The sequence below is a fragment of the Typopeltis vanoorti genome, chromosome 23 (assembly GCF_054136105.1).
Source record: "Typopeltis vanoorti isolate ZY-2024b chromosome 23, IOZ_Tvanoo_1.0, whole genome shotgun sequence".
Lineage (NCBI taxonomy): Eukaryota > Metazoa > Arthropoda > Arachnida > Uropygi > Thelyphonidae > Typopeltis > Typopeltis vanoorti.
In genome coordinates this window covers 94,760,852-94,782,893 of record NC_143571.1, presented here as the reverse complement: position 1 = coordinate 94,782,893, position 22,042 = coordinate 94,760,852, and the positions used below count along the sequence as shown (strand labels likewise).

Below are 22,042 nucleotides of genomic sequence, written 5' to 3'. Positions count from 1 at the left end.
TTTCACTGCTGTTTGTATTCTGGTGTGTAATAGTGAATCCACGTCTCTTCCATAGTAATAAGTCGACGCACAAAATCAGTTTTATTCTTGTTAAAATGCACCAAGCACTGTTCAGAGATTTTCATGCGAGTTTTTCATCTGCTGTGAGCAAGCGTGGCACCCATCTTGCGTAAAGCTTTTTCATTTGCAATTCTTCACGCAAAATATATCTTACACATTCTTTTGAAATGCCTATAGTGGCAGAAATTTCACGCACTTTGTCTCGCTGGTCATCCAATACCATATCGTGAACTTGATTAATGATTTCTGGTGTTGGTACATCAGACTTTTGTGGACGTCCTTCACGTTTATCACCTTCAAGGCTGGTCCGGCTACGTTTAAACAGCACATTTCGTAATTATCGAAAACGAAGGAAAAGAGTGCCCACAAACCTTTATGAACATCCAATGCATTTCTTTTGGTGTTAAACCTTCTTTTAAAGAATTTTATAACCGCACGATACTCTATTTTATCCATTTCAAGGGATTCAGACAACACGTTTGATTCAGACAGCTGTATAAAACAAAACTACTTGATAGAATGACTTGCAATTTCACATGGATGGTTACGACAGATGAAGCAGTTTATAAAAAAAAATTGCCGATAATGTTGCCATCTATGGTCGAGGCCGAGAACATTTCTGACCATCCTCGTATTTAGCCCGATATTAAAATGGACAAGAGAGTGCGAAAATATCCCTGAAATGTATTCGAATCAACATATTACCGCTATGATCTATTGTAAACTAGCGAGTAAGTAAATTACTTATATTTTGTTACCTCCACCCTGTAATACCAATATCTGCCATTTTATGCAATAGGTTGCAAATTGGGTTTCAAACAGGTTTTCAAATTGTTGGCCAATCGAGAATGAGTACTCGCAAATATTTCAGCTAAAATCCATGCGACTTTGCATCATTTCTATGGTTATGAGAAGGTCTTCCATCTGAGCGTGAAATATCTTTCCAATACGTTTTATCCAGTTAGCGTTTTTATGATGATCTTTTGGGTTATCCCAAAACTACTCAGAACTTAAGTTCTTCTGCGTTTGTGTGTGTTCAACATTGTTTAGTGATTTCCCATCAATATTTTTGGTAAAACTGATACTGGTGAGTTCTAAACTGAATGTTTTGCCTTCATTGATTTATTCTGCTTTCATGGTGAATAATCTTTTTTGTAGCCACAATTCCTTGTTTTAATTCTTCTAATACTTCATTTATCGATTTTGTTTCAAGGATGTCTCGCTTTACTAAAGTGCGTCGATATTTCCTTGCTTTAAATTTTTTAAATTGCAAATATCTGCTCGAAATTTGTTCACTTTTAATTGTCAACGTAATTTCCATTTAGGGGTTCTATTTTTGTTTTATGCATTTGTTTTATTGTAAAACCAAGTTCTCTTGTAAGTATAGTAGCTGATTTGTTTCTTCAATTGTTTTTGTAGGAACTGTTTCTATTACAAAATGGATGATGTTCAATATTGCAGCTAGATCTTGTCTTCATCTTTCTTTCAATGCCGATAGTCACTGTTTTTCTGTGGTGATCTTCATTTGTTCTACAATCATACGTTTCTGTTCTTGTCATGTAGCATTTAAGTGGTCCTACTGGTTATGATCTGGATTATCTGAATTCAAGATATTTACCTGAATTGTTTCTTTCATAGGTCTTTCAGTTGCCTCAAGTTCTTTCTGGGATTCCTTAATAATCTCTCTTTGCAATTCTTGAAGTTCAATATCACAGAAGACTTTGTTTCTTTCAATAAAACTTCGTTGATTCATTAATCGCTGCTCAGTAACTGTTATATCAGGAAAATTATGTTTCCAAATTTCATAAATTCGCTTTTGGAATCCTGTTGATGTTGGGTTTGATTCATAAAAACTTTTATGATCATCTTGAGATATTGTCCATTTCTTTAGTTTTAATGGTTATTCTTCTTGTTCTTCTTCTAGTCGTATGGCAGTCATTTGCTTGGTTGCCCAGAAAACGAGTCTGAATTGTGTAGCTCATTTATCGCCTGATGCCCAGGAGCTATAACACCAAACGTGGTCCTTGCTGACCCGGGTGATGATCGATCCGGGATGGATAACTTTATTCTTCTATTCCCCATTTAAAACCAGGTGGTTTGGCTGCTAAGAGTAAAACAATATTGACACATTGACAGAATATGCAATTCTTCAATATATGCACCTATTTGGCAGAGTAAATTGCATAGATGGCTTTCGACCAAATGGCTGTACGTTCAAATCCACAGGGCAGAGACGTTTGCAAAAGCGTGATCGGCTGAGCTACGAAGGCTATTTTTGAGAAACTTACTCTTTTACTAGACATTTTTACTAAAACTTTATTTGTAGCAACTCACTAAATATTGGTTCAGAACAGTTAAATTATGTTTCAAAAACAATCCAGAATTAAAGACAATGCGAGAGAAAAGGACTATAATGGAATTTTAAACGTATGATTTTGACCATTTTCTTGGCATAAAAAAAGAAGCTGCCTAATCAATTTAAATATTCTAGAATAACAGCAACGTGACCTATAATGTAAGAATTTCTCTGGATTTTATGTATTTATTCCTGTTGTAACAAGCAGAGAGTCCTTGCGCTAAACGAGAGCCACACGACTAGGATATCTGTAGTACGGAATTTCTATTGATGAAATATAGTTCGTGTATAATACGTGTCTTTGGTCGGAAAAACGAAAAGCCTTCTAACTGGAAGGCTAGAAGAGATCAGGAGATCTAAGAAGAGAAGACAGTTCTTGTTTTCCTATTTTAACATTGACATTGTACTTGAGTAAATGCGTTGAGCTTGATTACAAATTCTTGAACTTTGCTACTAAAACATCTTTCGCAAATTTAAAACTAAGAATATTATCCAGAAGCGTATTGGAAAACAATATTTAAGTTAATTCGAATATCTGCAGATACAAGACAATGTTCAGATATGTTATTTTTAAAATCAAAGATATTCTATACATGACAAGGATTTCGATAGCAATAGTTAAGCGTCTCCATAATGCCGTTGGAAAAACAACGGACCCCTCGATTGGAAAACACCTGAGATCGATTCTCTTCTTGAGGAGAGAAGTTTTTATATGGGCATTTTTCGATGGAAGGTCAGTTAGTCGAGTTGGCACCGAGGCAGCGCCGGTTTTTTCTGGTAAACTCGTGCTTTTTATTACGCGTACAGACGAATCTGCCACGAGAACATTCACATTTCACAGACAAAAAGGGGTATTGGTGATGATGTGCGGTAGAGAGCATTGTATGTTGATGGCAGGTGCGTACGTGGTGGGCTAAATATGAGTTGTTTAGCGGAGTGGTGCTTTCTCACGATGAGTCCCTAGACACTCTGGAGGTGTCGGGTAGAAATAATAACAGTAATATATGTCGTAGATAGCTGCTTAGCAAATAGCCGGGACAATGAATGCGGTCCGCTGCAAGGTATCAACGTAATGACTTATTTCTGAACATTTCATCAAAAGTCAACTCATCGAAGATTAATTCATCGAATTACTTTCTTCTTCACTATTCATTTCACTGCTCATAGTGTCTCCATTTTCAAAACCATTTCTCATCTTTTTCCTCGGCTTTCCTCGGCTTCTCTTTCCTTTGGTGTACGGTTTATTTATTTTGTTTTTTACTTTCTTTGCCCATCTGATATCATGCATACTTTCTATGTGATTTTTACCTTCATTCCGTTTTTTGGATTCAATCATTTATTGACTGTGGTTTACATTCTTCTCTGATTTGTGTGTTCTGAATTTTCTTTAATCTTGTTACACATTCACTTTTTCTTAAAGTTCTCATGTCAGTAGTTTCATTGATTTATAAACGTATGTTCTTATTCTTTCTGATGAAGCTGTTCAGGCATCCAGGTATTCTAAGAGATTTTGTGGCTTGTCTTGGTACTCCATTTGGTGCGAAGCCGTAGTTATTTATTTCTATTCCTAATTAATATTTTGTCTTACTAATTAGTTCAATTATTTTCACTTTAATTTCTAGTTTCTATCTTATGGATACCTCAGCAACTGCCATTGTTTTAGTTCTTTCTTTATATCCAGTTGATATCTTGGTATTTTTCTTTGCTGCTGTTTTACTCAATGCATTTAGTAATATTTATAGGTCATCTTTATTTTCAGTTAGTAAGATTATATCATCAGCATGTTTAATTATTCTTAATTTTTCAATTTTATTTTGTGTTCAATATTTTTCCAATCTGTTCACTACGTTTCATATTTAATTTATTCAAAACAGAACAAACAGTTGGGTGCTAATAAGCCACGTGATCGATTTGTTTGTCTGAGCAGTGAACGATTGCCTGGTTACATAATTGGTGTGTGCAATTTAGGTATAAAAGACAAATAACTTTTAAACCACTAAAATACATTTTCCCCAACAAACTGTGTGTTTATATGAGCATTTTATGAAACCCGTAAATACGCAACAATCTATAAAGAAGTAGAGTTAATTTTTTCAAGTAAAGGAGAGTTAGTCATCTCATGAGGTTGGGCAGGTTTTCCATCCAAGAAAATCAGTTACTTATTTACTTGTCTGCGTAAAACACAATCCGGCCAGACAATAGATACAATTGATAGAATAGCAGATTGTGCTGATTGGATTAACCACGTTATCATAGCAGTGATTTGTTTCTGTGAAGCCGAATTATTTGATGGTACACGCTCTTGATCACCGACGGAAAGATAAGGACATATTTTAATCAGCAAACGTTGCACACTGGAGAGTGTTTCATATTCGACAATCACTGAGTGTATTCCGAAGCGTACTTGTATAGTTCTCTTGGTACTGTTACTATCGCATGAAAGTAATGAAAAGAGAAATCAAGTTCAAATAAACATTCTCGTATTTAGTGTACTCATCTGTTAGTTCAATTTCATGTTTTTTTTTTTTTCAAAATTAGAAAAAGTGGAAAGGATCAAAATGTCAGCAATAACACAAAAGAGTGACTTACCCACCACTTTGAGCACCACAGACATGTAACGAGTTCGAGCTTTTTTAAAATCCGCTCTGCACTTGTACTCTCCCTCGTCTTCTTGGAATAAGGGGTCCAATTTCAGCGTGGCCGGCCTGTGGGATATACTGAGATAAGCTCTGGCTGTAAGGCTGTCTCGTGCGGCATGTCTCGCCTGGTCGAGATCTCCCTGTCGTGCGTCCAGACTGTAAATAGGAGTCGTCGATTCGTCTTTGTACCACAGAACAAGTGCGACGGCATCGTTCCCGCTAGGCGGCGTGATGTTACAGGGCAGACTTACTGACGACCCGGCCACTCCGATTATTGTAGGTGGCGCTTCTGGAGGTTCTGAAAAAAAATTCAAAGTCGTATTGGAAATTGATGGGTTGAAACGTTTGTGACAAAACAAAGAACTTCAACGGAAAATGATTCACTGCACTGAAGCCGAAGAAACTTTGCAAAACCACGTGACAAATTATGGAAGCTCTTGAGAGCCGGGATGGTGTCAAATGAGAGGCAATGCTTCATTTTAGATAAATAGATCAGTTTGTGACAGCTTTACCACTCACTATTCGAAGCGCAACAGCAGAAAGAAAGGAAAGAATATAGCAAGTCAGTAAGTACGAGTGGCGCCATAAGATCTTCCGCATGAAGTGATTTAGAGTTAATGAACAATAAGTGGAATTTCTAGATCTCTTTAAAGTATTAAAATGGCATCTAATTTACGTGAATTAGCATACCATAGCGTATCACCAACTGTGGAATCCTTGAGATCGTGGAACTAAAAATCCACTTCCGCTTCCGCCTCCAAGATTTTGCGCTATTTTTTTTCTTCATAAACTGTGATGTCAACATTCATAATTCAATCACAATCGTTCGTTTATATCAAAACCACGGTTATCGTTTTTCACTTAAAAGTATTGTCTGCCTTTATCTCATCAGATTAATTACTTTTGTAATATTTAATGCAAAATAAAGAAAAAATCGTACACATCAGTGTGACGTTTGTAAATTTTATGATACAAACAGTCAAGTCAAAATATTATTACGAATATTATTACACTATATTACGATCTCCTGCCTAAATTAACATTTCGCCATCTTTACCGCGGACATCTTCCTCTCTGTTAGACATCGAACGAAGTCCATGTTGATCTATAACTGTGACCCCCTCCATCGCATGCTACAGTTCTTGAGCACAAGAAGTTTCAGAACATGTTATGAGTGTTCGACTCGGGTCTGGTGGATTCGTCCAGTAATTCGAGATGGGTGATTTCCTCGAACCACATTCTTGCTAACAGCTAGGGACAAGTGACACCACCCTTATCCCTTTTCAAGACTCCGTCTTCATCTGTGTGCAGTTGAGCAAAATGGTACCAGATGTCGTTAAGAGAATGTTTATCACACTTTGATCAACACGCATCAAGAATCCCAGTTCTGACTTGAAAAATGTTATTACACTACACCGTTATACTACTGCACAATCACGCTAAATGATAGAATCCATCCAGATCAACAGAATGATTCAGTTTGCGCCACACGCTAAGCAATCCATCTACATGGAGCAGCAGGAATCGTCGCACCATGGCGATGGTGCATGCTACTCTCACCACAGCAGCAGCAGCAGCAGCTTTCGACGATGTTCGTCTGTAACGCGAGAGGCGCTTATTTACACTGCGAGAGGTGGGTTCGCTGGTTTGTGTGTACTTTGGTGTGTATCAACATACATACGCATCTACTACAAGTGTCTCGTAGTAGACATGCGAGGATTATATACGTACATATACCACAGTCATTTCAAACGTTATATATATATACTGTGCATGCGGGACAGTGGGATGTTGTTTTTCCCACGTTCAGTCTGCTGCAAGCCACACACTGAATGAAAACGCCGTGTGCTCATTTACTAATCCTGTTGTTCTTTGTTCTGCGAAGTGAGATGGAGATGGTGCAGTGGATCGCTGCACAGCATTATGAGGGCAGCGTTCATCCTTGACCGACGGCCAACGCATTAAAGGCAATCCACGAAGTGTCAAGCTATTGACTGCTAAGGATGAAAGTGGTGGTTTAAGTGAATAGCTGACTGGAATCTTATCGGCAGCAGAGATCATGTGATGGATTAGAAATGGAGGAAACATCTCAACCGCGCTTCTTTTTCCATAATTGCGACTTAAATTTTGAAGAAGAGAAAAGTTGCTGCCAAGTGAGTCCGACACCAGCTGACAGAAGCCAGGAAGCTGCTCGAAAGGGAATCACAGAAGAACAGCTACATTCTTATGAGACTGAAGCTCTGGATGGATGGCTTAGGAACAGAATTGTGTCAACGGAGAAAACATTCCTGAGCGATTTTAAAGCAGAACTGAAAAGGCAGCCCTCGGGTGAGAGTGAATCAAAAGAGCCTGAAGAACCGAAAAGTTAATGTGGTATTCAATATCCACTTAATTTTGAACGAATTACTTCACTAAACTGGTTCAAATATTACTTAAATGCTAGATCACAAATTGTAAAAATAAACAACCGTTATTGCAGTTCCAAAATGGAAGATGGTGTATCACAAGGATCTGTCTTAGGACCAATTTTATTTAATATTTATATCAATGATTTCTGCAATCTTAAACTAAACAGTAAAATAAACACTTTTGGAGATGACACAGTCCTAATTTTCTCTACAGACACAGCCGAACAAATGCAAACTATACTGAATGCTAATCTTTTAATAATAACAAATTGGTTCCAGTCAAACTAACTCAGTCTGAATGTCTCAAAAACTAAATATGTAAATTTTAACTTGCGAAACACAACAGGAAAAATGAACTTCAATGCACAATTGATTTTGCATGATTGAAAGTGCACGAAAAATTAAAATTGCAACAGTGAGGAAATAGAAAAAGCCAGTGAATTATTTACTTGGGATTAAAAATTGATAGTAATTTAAGTTGGAAACCGCATATTACCGATGTCCTAAACAAGGTAAGGATTATGTTAAACAGACTTGACTACCTAAAAAGATTCTTAAATTTAAATACTCTAAAAATATTATATTCTGCCTGGATTCAAAGCACACTGAAATATGGTATATTAAGTTGGGGAGGAATCTATCGCACTACGCTGAAACCTTTAATTTGGATTCATAATAAAGTAATTCAAATCTTCACTAGAAACGAATACATGGATACTGCAATATGTAATATATACACTATTCTAAACATACTATCCCTTTGATATTTATATGTCTATATGATACTGCTGTTCAAAAAAACGACAACGAATACTTAAATATCAAACAACGTGCTTTCTTTAGTAGACATAAGAGCCTAAAATATGTAGTTCCACAAGCATTATATTTATTATTATCGCCAAAACTATTCAGCACACTACTTTTAACAATAACAAATGAAACTAACTGAAACAAATGCAAAGCTCTAACAAATGAATATTTATTTTCCCACAGAAATGAGGAAGTTCTCTTCAAACTAATTTTATAAATGATTGATTTTAGCATATTTATATTAAAAGATCCAGTCTCATGTGTGAAACGATAAAATGTAAATGCTATTTAACTACATTGTTTTATTTTGTTCCAAAACTTGATTAATGTTATGCAACTTTTCTATACATATCAGCATGTAATGTTTTATGTTATTATATTATAATAATATCTAATGTGTGTATAAATGTACACGATTTGAGTGTACATAATTATGATGCTTTAGATAACTTTTTGTATTTGCATATAACTTTATGCATATACTTGGATGAGTTGTTGCTCTTAGGTTACACTTATGAATATTCAAACTTTTGTACTATTGTATGAAGCTTGGAATAAATAAACAAAGAAAAAAAAACAGAAATGAGAAAGAAAATTAAAGGAGACTTAAATAATTGTAAATATTTTTCGATTTGTCTTGACAAAAATAGTAACGTCATATGCAAAAATAGTTGGCCGTCATTGCTAGATCTTCCGATGATCAGACAATGAAAAAGAGCTGTGAACCTAGAAACAGTGCCAACAAGAAGATCAGGGAAGGAAATATACAACATTGTTCTAAAAATGCTCCGTGACCTAAGCATTGATATGTTTAAAGTTGTGTCGGTGACGACAGATGTGGCGTCCAGTATGCTAGGAAAAATGTCCGATTTGTGAAACTATTTTTGGAAGTTATTGGCCATCCAGTTGTGGCATTTCATTGCATTATCCACCAGGAAGTGTTGTGTGCCTGAGTACGTGATGTAATGACAGTTGTAACAAAACAAAAATTGACTCCTTCACAAGCGAGAAATTTCTGCACTATTGCAGGAAGTTGAATCAACTTACAGCGGATTGCTGATGGAGGTGGTTGAGCTGAGGAAAGGTCTTCGAAAGATTTGTGGAATGCTATGAAGAAACTAAGTTATATGTTGAGAATAAAACTTGGGAGCAGTTTCCTCAGCTCAGTGATCGTACATGGGTCAGTACACCGATATTTTGATGTTTTATAGACCTATCGGTTCATACGAATGAACTGAACTTAAAGATACACGGTTTTGGCAGAAGTATTAACGTTATGTTTGGATACATAAAAGTGTTTGAAACTAAACTTGAAATTTTCAAACGAGATGTGGGGACTAAAACTTATAAGTATTTTCCACAACTAAAAAAAAACTTTTCCAAGAGGTCATCTTGGATGGACAAAATGAAATAAAACCCTTGCATACAAAGTTTTAGCACATTTTAATCTCAGTAAATGATCTGTTTGGCGGAAGATTTAATCAATTTAGAAGCCTAGAATAGACAATTAAATTAGTTACGTATCTGGATGTAGTAGTATACACTACTGTGGAATTACACGATTTCCAATTGCTACAAACTGAAGGATTAGAGCTGCAGTGAGCAGAGGTCCAGGCCAGCACCTGCACTCAAGTACTTGTCGACCTGAGGACACTAAAAATTTGGAAAAAATTCTCAACCTAAGGATCTGAAAAGAAATTGCCTGCAGAATGAAGAGTGCCACTTCGAACAAGAAATTTTGAAAGCTCGGAACCAAGTAGGAAACTTTCATCACCTTAAAAATCTAGTAATGACTTTACTCACAATTTTTCCCTCTACATACTCTTGCGAGACCTTATTCTCAGTGTTAAAAGAAACCGCCTGAGAGATGAAGTCAACGCTGCTTGCTTTGGCTTGAAGTGCACAAAGTTCCTGCCTTCATTTTCATACTTATTCATTAAGGATGAGCAACAAAAATAGCGTCAATTGATGTTAATCAAATCAAATGAAATGTATTCCATTTTTTTTGTGTGTTTTAGTTCAGTTCGAAATTTCTATTAAAAGAAAGGCAATTTTTAGTGCACTCTTTTGAGTGCAATTATCAATTATCGTTTTTTTCTCTATTGTAAATCACTGATTTTTCTTTTGTACGAAAATGTTTAAAGAATGCATGTTTTTTTTTGTTATTATTATTTTACATGACTCTGAATTTGTTTTACTCGTATTTCAGTTTTGTAAGAAGGACGTCCAAAAAGTAATTTCCGTTTTAAAATATTTTCACTGCACCGCAGCGATCGCAATGGTGCGCATGCGTGCTGAGTTTGTTGATTCTTTAGCAAGGCGTTGGTGCCATTTTCAGACATTCTCGTAGTGCGTACGCTTCTTGGTGTGTGTTTATAATGTCTAAGAAAATCGAATCGCCCGCCGCATATAAAATCGATGAGTAACAAGTTTTAATCAAGGAAGGACAGGTGTGCACGATGATGAATGGAGCGGGTGAGCATCTTTAATGACTGACGATTTGGACTAACGCCTAACGCCCGCCCATACACTACCAGTGTAACAACTCCAACTACTTCTCGCCACCTTCGGCTGGGAACAATCCCATCATCCCCCCCCCCCTCCTACATAGTCCTGACCTCGTGCCAAGCGACTTTCACCCGCTCAAACATATGAAATCCTTCCTTGGTAGCCTGCGGTTTCATGACGACGACGAGGCCAAAGAAGCAGTCAATACGTCGTTTGCTTCACAGTCGGCAACCTTCTACGACGAAGGTATACCACTCTTCGTGCCCGTTATGATAAGTGCCTGAACAATGGCGGAAATTATGTATAAAATTAGTGAACGATGTCTACTTTAATTTCCAACACAGGTTTTTTGTAAGTATATTTTAGCTTCTCTGAGAACACATCGGAACTTACTTTCCTGACGTCCCTCGTAGGTATTATTAAAGTTTCAATATAATGCATAACACCACACATGATCGCATGTATTTTTTAAATAAATGAATATAAGATTTGTTTCTCCTTTGTTCGGGGGCAAACAGAGTAAAGTTTGGCATTTTCGAATTTTTGACACGTCGGGCCTGAAAGGATCGCCATCACTGATCTAACGCACAGATGTTTTCGACCCCTTCCCCTCGCTGTTTCGCTTTCTTCACCAGCGTATATGATATTGATGGTTGCTTGGCAGTATTCAGTGCCTAAACCGAAGACATCTGGTTCGAATCGCTGCAAACTGATCATTTTAATTGCTTTTCAGCATTTTACTTCCTGCTTTCTAAGTAGCAACTATGTTTTCTCAAAATGTAAACGTTGTGTAACCGCATGAAATATTTGGTCGTTTGCTCTTATCATGAGCAGATCCAAATGATGCGGAAACAAACAACGCAAAAATATTATTGAGCTGGTCATGCAACCATCATGAATATTTTATCGTTATTATCTAAGACGTTTCATGAAGTTACGAGACCAGTGGATTTTTTTTGTCGCTTCATTGCATCAACGATACAACGACAAAATGCTCTTTTATATCCAAGAAAGAAAACGAAAATAAAACACAATTGGAATAATGATCACGTGTTTGCGTTTTTGTTTTTTCATAACACTTCAGAAGCTAGACACGGTGCTAGCGGCTAAATGGCGCGATATCTGCATTATATTGCGTTTCGCATGGCAGCGGATGTTTTGCTAATGTCAACAGATCAAGCTTTATAGAACAGAACACAGAATCTGTAGCCTACCTGCGGTAATAATATACGGTAATGCCACCAATTGTCCTTTGCGGACTCAAAAGTCTGCTTTCGAAAAACACACGATGCCAGCTATTTATGTACTGACCCTCGAGTGTTACGTGACGGGGGAGCTCCATGATCAGTCTATTCGCAGAAGGCCTAAAGGATGTTAATTCTTCCTCTTTTTGATTTCTGTCACACAAGGAAGGAATCAATATGAATGTGTGCTTTAATTACACTTCTTTATTAAAACGGGAAGAAAAATATGAAGAACCTTACCGAACGGTCAGTCGTGTTTTGCTGACCGTGCAGACGTACCATCGTCTAAATCATCCGGGAAATCATCTGGACATAACCGCGCGCCATTTGCATTGAATTGAAGTTCTTGTGGGGTTCAACAAACACATCTCAATATCCTTCAACGGACAATCTGCATCTTCAAAAGGTTGAGGGGAGAGAGAGAGAGAGAGAGAGAGATCATGACAGTCGCATTTCATGACCAGTGCTTTTGCACTAACCATCCAGCATATTGATTTGACAACAAATATCGACCGAGTTCTTTTCCTCGCCTATTTATTTCCACAAATTTCCACCGAAAACAGTGAACAGGGGATGCTTCCACTTGCATTTCTATCTGATATTGCAGAGCCAAAGAGCGATTGAGTCAATTTGTAACTTCGTAGTGGATGCTGCATACGTAATCTCATCTGCGTCCTTTCTGCTATTTTTAAATCATTAACAACCTTTGTGTGTGTGTGTGTGTGTGTGTGTGTATGTGAAACTCGCAATGGCAACTTTTATGACAATTTTGTCGTTCGAAAAAAACAATAAGAAGCGGAGCAAGACGAGTCAAAAATGCACAGAGACCATTAATTGGTTAAGAATCAGAAAATACGATTCATGAGTCGTGTATTGTGATCATCTGTGTGGTGATGATTTAATGTAACGAGTGATTCCCTCATGCTGATGGCGATTTTCGGCATCTGAATACTGATTTCTAAAAGAACGTTTTTATGCCAAGTCGAATGTTGTCAGAAGGGAAGAAAATGTGAAGACGTTTTCTTTATTTTCTTTCAACTTTCAACATTGCAGAAGCAAACTGAGTAATAATACATTACTCAAGTGTACTTGATAATAAAATTATGTAATGAATATAATACAAAACGAATTTCTTAAAATGAAACTTGATTTCTGAAAAATCAGATTTCATTTGAAATGAATCGATAATGTTTAATACAACTGCCGTTCATTCTCTTTCTCAACACCCAACCTTTTTCTGATATCGACCAGTAATTTGTCATGTTCACATATCATCTGTTATATCGCTTTTTTTAATGCTATGAAACCTTTTTCTCTGCTGTTCACCTTCGACGGTCTCTGCGAAAAAAAAATGGCAAATGCGAACGTTGAAAAGGAATCATTAGCAGACTGCACTGCACGAAATTGTTGAAACTTGGGATTGTGAAACATTCCCAAAGCATCCATGTTGCAGTGCGATTCGAAGCTACATCTATAGGCGGTAGGCGAGTGAAGCAAGGACAAATTTAGTGTGACCATTTGTATTCTAAGCAACATAATTTAGCGGATTGCTTCAACGCAAGCAGCCAGATTTTGAACGGTTTTTCTTGATTGCCAAGAAACGTTATTCTTCTTCCTTATCGAATTGGAACCTCAGTGCGATAGATTCCCCTGATTAGGATTCAGAATGGATTAATGCCATCGGCAGGCCCCTCATGCTCATCCGCTAAGGGTGAGTATTTATGGCTATAGATCAGGGTGTTTACGAGATAGTTTGCCTGTTCTTGGTGAAGAAAAAACCGAGTTTCTGGGGGGACCCCTCTACCCAGGAATCGAACACGGGTGTTTCGAACCAAAGGAATCGTCTATTCAAACTTAGCGACGGAGCTCCCAAATTTTAAATTAGAGATATCTTGAGTTTATTTACCCAGAAAAACTGCCACGCATATAACAAAACTAATTTCATTTATTTGTACATGCACAAGACTACGTCAACCGAGAGAGAGAGAGAGGCATGAGCAAGAGTGTTGATGCAAAATTAATGCAACCAATCGCAACTTGCAACTCGTTTGTATTCTAGGTCAGAGCGGTGATTGGCCGAAATGGCAGACAGGATGAATGGGGTGATTCCGATTACTCGATATTAACGATAGTCACCAGCTGACTACAAGAACGGGTTTTAAACATCAGAGAATTCGTTATTGCTCTTTACTTCATCGAAATATCTACAGGATAAGGTCAATGGCAGTCGTCGTAGTTGGCCGAGTGGGCTGCGTGTTCGCTCTCCAAACAAGGCGGGAGATAATCGTTCCGTGTTTTGTCCTTAGACAGGTTTGGATTATGTAAAAATGAAACGGGAAAAGTAGGCAATATTAAAGGGAATATTATTTTAATGCAGTCATAGTCCTGTCTATCATAACTCATCATTCATTTTCATCAAAGTGAATTATACCATGAAATGATGGAAGAACACTAATGCTGTTTTTGAAATTGGTTTTCTAAGATGGAATTGTTTACAAACCTCTGTATACCAATGTTATTGCATTATTACTCTTATTATGTATAGTTCGTATTGCCATAAGGAAATAAACGAAATAAATCACTCACCCACCCAAACACCCCCCTTCCCCCCCACACAAAAAACTGAAAGGAAAAATGATGCGAAACACACCCTACTTAACGAGAAACTTCAGCGCATTTTATTTTGAAAGCCATGCCCTCACTCTATTTGAAGCATAAAATATTTGTTAGTCTAACTAAAATTTCATTGGCCTCCCTTTGAATTTGGAGAATGTCATTTAGACACCCGGTGATCTCTCACAATTATTAATAAATTCACGTCAACCATCCTCGCATTTTTAACAGAGCAATTAATCAATCCGCCCGAAGGTTTTTCCAGTTTATAAGTGTTGCAATGCAGTGTCCCAAAGACAGGTCCCCTTCAGTAGACAGACATAAACTCGACTCTCGCCTGGGTGTGAAGAAGATTTACAAACTTTTTCGACCAATCATCGATCCCAACGAATGCACGAATTGGATTTTTTCCTTTAGAAAATGCTTGTTGTTGTACTAAATCTTCATGGGAACTCCATCTTTGGTGCTATTCTTTCAAAAGTGTTGCTCGACCAATTATTTTATTTATTTCGTATGATGATACAACGGCCGTGGTCCCCTTTTTCTGGGAGGTATGAGCCCATTGAATTCCCCCTAATTTTATTCAGGGTTCGAGACCGACTAGCTGACGAATCAGGCCTATGGATGGGTCTTTAGTATTTCCGACTATTATCCGTGTGTGTTCACGGGGTCGGTTTGCCTGTACTGGAGGACAAAAAACCCTAGTTTCCGCGTGGGGAAAAAACCCTACCTCCGTACGAGCCCGGCTAACTCACCTTTAGTCGAAACAGACCAGATCGAAACGAGATCTTTGTGTATACCGACTGAGCTACCGAGGCTCTGCTCGACCAATAAACACTTGAAAATGTGCAATTCTGAACAACCGTCATTGCAACACCCAACGGATCGTTCATTTCTTCTTGCATTTAATAATAATGTTCTGGTATGGAATCCCCGTGCACCATGGTGTGGATATCGCCACATTTCGCTTATGGCGCCTTTCTACGGATCCCAGAGAAATTCTCTATGAACATTCAGCTTCCATTTTTTGGCAATCGCCTAAGCGCCTTAGCTGGTGAAAGTTTCTTGAGTCGCGTGCTTCGGTTAATTTCATGCACGTGAGAGTTTTGTTTGCGGGAAGGAGTGGGGCAAAAACTGCGTCTCTTCACGTTGTACAAGTTTGCTTGTAGCGCAGAACTTGCCATAACGCGGCCCACTGCACGTGTACGCGTCACAATGAAGAATTAGCCACCTTCGTTATGTGAACTGAATTCTCTCGACATTTCGGAAGTTTTAATCACGTGGACAGTGAGAAAAGCCATAAATATTATAACACCTCTCGTTTGGCAACGATGAAAAAGTCAATTTAATTATTCTTTCATTTTTGTTTCTATGAAGTACTTTGAACCCTGGTCTTGTTTTCCCGCAGAGCGACAGTTCAAGGTCTCCACACACACAACTCATTAGGGAATGCAGCGTTTCCTCTCCTCGGAGGATGATTTATAATTGCTTAACAGATTCGCACAAAGCCGTCGACCCCCTGGAGTGCTAGCGACGTATCGAAACAGATACGACGCTATCTGTATTTCTGAGGTCGATTCGCGTGCTGCAAGATATTCCGTCAGCGAAACGACCGGAATTTTTCATGCCGCTTATCAGATCTGTAGTTTGTGACAGCGATGGCCACACCGTTCTCCTCGCTCTGTGTGCTAACCCCTCCTTCTCCCCGCTAGTCGTTAGCGATGGTTGACTCATGATCGGCAACCACGAAACTTGTTTTTACTATTTCCAGGACAAACGAGAATGCGCACGTGGCGTATATTTTAACATTAACGGCGAATATAAAGTAATCTCGGATCGAACGTGCACTTCGGATAGCCCATCGACTGAAGTCTTGGAACTCATCAAAAAGGAAAGAAAATGTCGCATTAACCCACTTTCGGGCGCAAATCGAACTATCTGCGGCTGAGTAGTCTTGGAATTGTGAGCGGCGGTTCGTGCTTGCCGATCGCTGACCTTTCGGAATTAAGGAAATTATTTTCCCAATACTTCTAAAAATCTGCCGGTTATGATGTCAGTTCGTCATACGGTTTTTGTGAGGCACGAGACAGTAACAGCTGCATCGTGGCTCGAGGAAGAGGACTTCGATCCCTCCCTTTATGCACCGCGCAAAATGAAGGCGAGCTCACTGAAGGCGACAGGGTTAATGGACGCATTAAGACGGGATGATATGTGCAACTTGTGAATATTCTGCATCAGAAATATGGCACCGTCTTTGCCAGCCAAGGAAAGCTACATGATTCGGATGGTCTTTTTCCTACAATTAAAGGGAAACCTCTCTCTCTCTCTCTCTCTCTCTCTCTCTCTCTCTCTCTCTCTCCCTCTCTCTCTCTCTCTCTCTCTCACACACACACACACACGCAAATGGGAAAGTCTAGGATTTCGCAAAAAAACAAAAACTTATTCCGCTTGTTTTTCGTATGACAATGCTGGAAGGATGTGCATAGCAAATTAGGTTCGATCCATTTTAGAATTAAGAAAGCAAATAACTGGCTTCGGTACAATATAAGCAATTAAAAATCATCGACTCAGGCAATTCTGTATTTAACAGAATCGCCGAAGTGATTGGCCGAGTGGACTGCGCTTCTGTTATCGAACCAACAGTCTGTGGATTCGTATTCACCGTAGAAATGAATGCGTACGAAATGCTCTAGGTGTGAAATGAATGCCATCGCATTGTGAGCCGACCAATCCTCTCTAGGTTATTGGCATGAAGTGGATTGAAAAGTTCGATGTTTGGTCTCTATCAGAATATCAATACTAGGCCCATATTCTGTTAGTACTGGTTTATCACACCATTCAGACTCAGAAAAAAAAACTCAGAAGAGTTCATTTCTGAGATCTCGCAGATGTGCCTTCCCTCAAACTACAAACACGTCAAATCTGGGAACTGCCCCATTCGTTTCCTAGCAACATATTACTGCTAAAAGAAAGAAAAAAAGTCATTAACAGAGCAATACGTTTGATATTGTTCGTGCTTCCATCAGCGAGGTGCAAATTTCTGAAGCAATTCCAACACCTTCGAAAACGTTTGGTGCGATTCGGAGCGTCATTCCCTATGTTATCGTATGATGCGTTCGGAAGATCTGATGATATTTCGCTCCCTTTCCTGGAGACGTGGAAGGAGGATTTGAGCCTATTTCTTTTATTTATTTATTTTGTAAATTTTCCTTTCCATATTTCTGCAGATGTGTCGGCGCGAGAAACAGAGACGGGTTAATCTGTTAAGTTCATCTCTGGGTTCTCGATTCGCGTAAGCTTTTTCGTATATCGTAGTACAGTACAGTACACACGAGAAGGCAGTTTATTAGCGCTTGGAGTGGGCATCGTACCGGTGGAGGTCCATTTGGCAACGACTTGCCTCAAAGCGAAGCATTCAGTTTCCATACGTCACCTGAACAACGTCTGCTTCTCCTTCCTCACACTGAGAACTCGTTCAGATCTCTTAGTATTAGACCGCTCCTCTTCCTGCACAGTTCTGAGAAGATAACTGCAATAGGAGGAACATTTACGTAGTTATTAAATGGAGACCCTTTTCCTTGTTGTGGACGCTTTCCTTATATTTTTAATATTTGTATGATACTTTCACTAGTTTCACAATCACTCAAAATTCGTTACAAAATACATGAAACACGCCTCCAATCATAGTAATTCGATGTATAAAAGGTTGCGCAGTTCATACTTGGACTAAACTAGGACTTTTAGCCACTTCCACTGAGGGAATTTGGATCAAGCTCATTTAAAACGGCACCCTCCGTTACGTTCCAAGGGCAATTGGACCGCAATAGAGAGCAGGGTTGTAAATGAGGGGAAGAAAATAAAATGACTCACGTCATTGCACACATCGCATAGCCAGCTAAAATCATATACAAGTGAGGTGATTACTTTTGGATGCAGGAGGCAAGGTTGGTTTTTTTCTTATGTGTCTCCTACGAATGAAGTCTGTAAACCCATAGATGAATACTGTAGACGTGTTAAGGATTTTTAATTTTTTATTTAATTTTTTTTAATTTATTTTTACATAGTTCCGAAACCCTACTCTAGGAAACAAAACGCTTCCAGGGGAAAAAAAAACTTTCCACTAACTTTCAGCGTTCACAAAATTGACACATTTTATGATCAAAGTGTTCTATTTTTATACGAGAATACAACAAGCCGCTTGTAGCAAAGTCGCATATTTTCTAGAGACAGAAATTTAAGGCAATTTATCGTTCTGTTGTCGTGGGAAAAGAAGCGGGCATTTCTTTATAAAATTTTTGAATACTTTTCACTGGAGGCAGTGAAGAACTGGTTCAATTACAAAATGGATAAACGCCATGCGTTAAACGAACCACAATGTTAAACGATATCCGACATCGACTATGAACTTCACCGAACGTTTAGAATGTCTTAAATGAATTCTGAGAGTCGAAAACTCATAAAATTTACCATAAGAGCCATCTTCACTGCGTCGTTATGTGCATTTACGAAAACCTTCAAAGAATCGTTGATCTGATAAACACCTCGAAGAATTTCCTTTTTCTTAGAATTTAATATTCCTTACAGTTTCGAGCATTCTCTAGTATAGCATCAAACCAAAATGAAGAAGGTGGGTGCAGTGTTTTAATGCAATCCTAATACCGTGAAGATAAGGCGAGAAAGTTCAGGAGCAAATCTTATGTCCGTTTCCTTAAAGTACAACCTTTAAGATAAATTAGAAGAATTGATTTTCTAACGATTCAAATTATCGAATAAGAAAATTGGATAAGATAAACCTATGGCATAAAATGGGGAAAAGGATAGAATTATTAATTACGCGCATCCATTTGTAATAGAGAAAATTACGGAAAATATCCCCAATCACAAAATATTTATATAAATGCAGTATAATAAAAATTTACGAAAATAATAAAGGAACTATAATATTGTGCAATGCTGGTGCGTGTATATATATATATACGATTCCGCTGGTAATAATAGTCACCCCCCCCACACACACACAAAGTATATTTCATTGTAACTGTTTAAAACATGTCCATAAATATCCGAAACTAATATAAAAATATCATAACATGAAACAATATTAAATATATACATACATATATATATATATATATATATATATATATATATATACATACATATATATATATATATACATATATATATATATATATATATATATATATATATATACATACATATACATACATATACATACATATACATACATATATATATATATACATATATATATATATATATACATATATATATATATATGTATATATATATATATATATATATATATACATACATATACATACATATACATACATATATATATATATATATATATATATATATATATATATATATATATATATATATATATATATATATATATATATGTATATATATATATATATAGCACATAGTTATTCAAAATCAAATCAAATGATCAGTGCAGATATTAAAATTCGTCATTACCTCTAATTAAAGGCCGTATTGACTCTGAAAAAGAAAAAAAATTAACCTGTCATTTTTATGTCTTCTGAAAGATGGATACATAGTAATACATTGTTCTAATATTACAACCCACTTTTGCATATTTTATTACTACTCGGATCATCAAGGGGTGTTATTATCTATCAATAGCACTTGAGCCATCTTGATTGCATAAATGAATGTGTTAAATATCATGAGCGACGAATCTCGGCAAAAAATAAAGTCCCTTCTTGTAATTTTCATGTAATTTGATCTTAAAAATCAAATTACAAGAAAATGTAGACAAGCCCCCAAAAAAGAATAACTGGAAGAACAATATAATAACATAGATGAATTATTTATAAAAGAAAACAAAGAGAGAGCCTATAAAGAAATTAACAATTTCAAATTTAATAAGAATAGCAAAAACAGTGCCATCAAAGACGAAAATGGAAAATTACTTATATATTAATGGAATGGAAGAACTATCTTAAAAATCTCTATAATGACGACGAATTACATGTCGATATTAACATAGAAAATCAAAATGAAGATAACCTAGGATCCCCAATAATGCAAGAAGAATTTGTATACAAAGATGTATACTTTTACCACTTTTATTTAATTTATATATTGCAAATGCTAAACAGGAAAAAAAAATATATAATAAATAGCGGCATAAAGATAAATGGTGATCAAGTCGTGTGCTTAAGATTTTCCGATGACATAACCCTTGTAGCAGAAAACAGAAGAACATTAAAAACAATACTAGAATTATTAAATAATAACCTTGAAAAATAATAGTATAAATGTATAATAGTGAAAAATAATATTTGAAAAATAGTAAGATAAAATTAAAAACAACAGAGATAAGACTAAAATTATTGTTACGGGCAAAACTCCTATCAATATAGAGCATATAGACATCAACGGGAAACAAATAAAACAAGTAAAAAGCTTTAAACAATTAGGAAGCCTAAAAACAGAAGATGGCAGAGTAAGAGAAGACATAAGGTCAAGAATGAACAACGCAGAAGCCCACTTTTTTAAGAGGAAAATGATTTTAACAGGAAACCTCACCCTAAAATTGAAAAAGAAAATTAACAAAGACATGATATGTATTATCGCACTGTATAGATGTGAAACCTGGATTCTAGGCAGAGAAGAGGTAAGGAGATGGAGGCTGTTGAAATATGGCGCTGGACCTACATGAACAAAATAAAATGGACAGAAAAAAAATCAAAGAAACAGGTGCTGAGGAGATAAGCGAAACAAGAATTCTAATTAGATCAATCAAATTTAGAAAGGATAGGTAGCATGGACATATATTTCGGCATGATGAACTTGTGAAGAGAATAACTGAAAGCAAAATGGAGAGGGAAAAGAAGAAGGGGCAGACCAGTGAAAAGCTTCGTTGACCAAGTCAAAGAAAGCCGGGGACTGAGGAGTTACCAGGAGATTAAGAAGAAAGTCAATGATAGAGTGAAATGGAGGAAACCGATGCTGAGTTACCAGTCCCAAGACTGATGCAACCGGTGATGAAATGCCCTTCATATCTGTGATTAAAAATGGATTTTACAGCATGGCAGTAACTGCAGAGAGCAGAATCCTATATTTTGATCTCATTTTCGTTCAAATCTTCTCTACCAATTTCATTCTTTTTCATATACACTCGTGAGTCAAACCATTATGAGAATCTACCAAGTAGCATGATGGGCCTTCTTTGGTCGAGAGAACATGCATCCGTCTTAGTATCCAGAACACCTGAGCTATTCTGAATCATCTAGGCAGAAGAATATTGTGCAATGTTCCCGGGGGTCAGCGACCGGGCGAGGCCCTGCAGTCGACCGGGGTGTTGCATTACACATGATCCCATAAATGTTTCATGGGTTTCCAATC

At 37.2% G+C, this 22,042-nt stretch overlaps 1 protein-coding gene across 1 annotated transcript in view; it reads right to left on the bottom strand.

Annotated features, from left to right (window-relative positions):
- side-VIII (sidestep VIII) overlaps positions 1-22,042 on the bottom strand; it is a 361,297-nt gene that overhangs the window by 200,138 nt on the left and 139,117 nt on the right. The window contains exons 2-3 of the mRNA XM_090412947.1: positions 20,147-20,170; positions 5,006-5,353 (exon numbers count right to left, since the gene is read on the bottom strand). Coding sequence (XP_090269073.1) covers positions 5,006-5,353; positions 20,147-20,170 — 372 coding nt within the window. The remainder of the gene's footprint in view (positions 1-5,005; positions 5,354-20,146; positions 20,171-22,042) is intronic.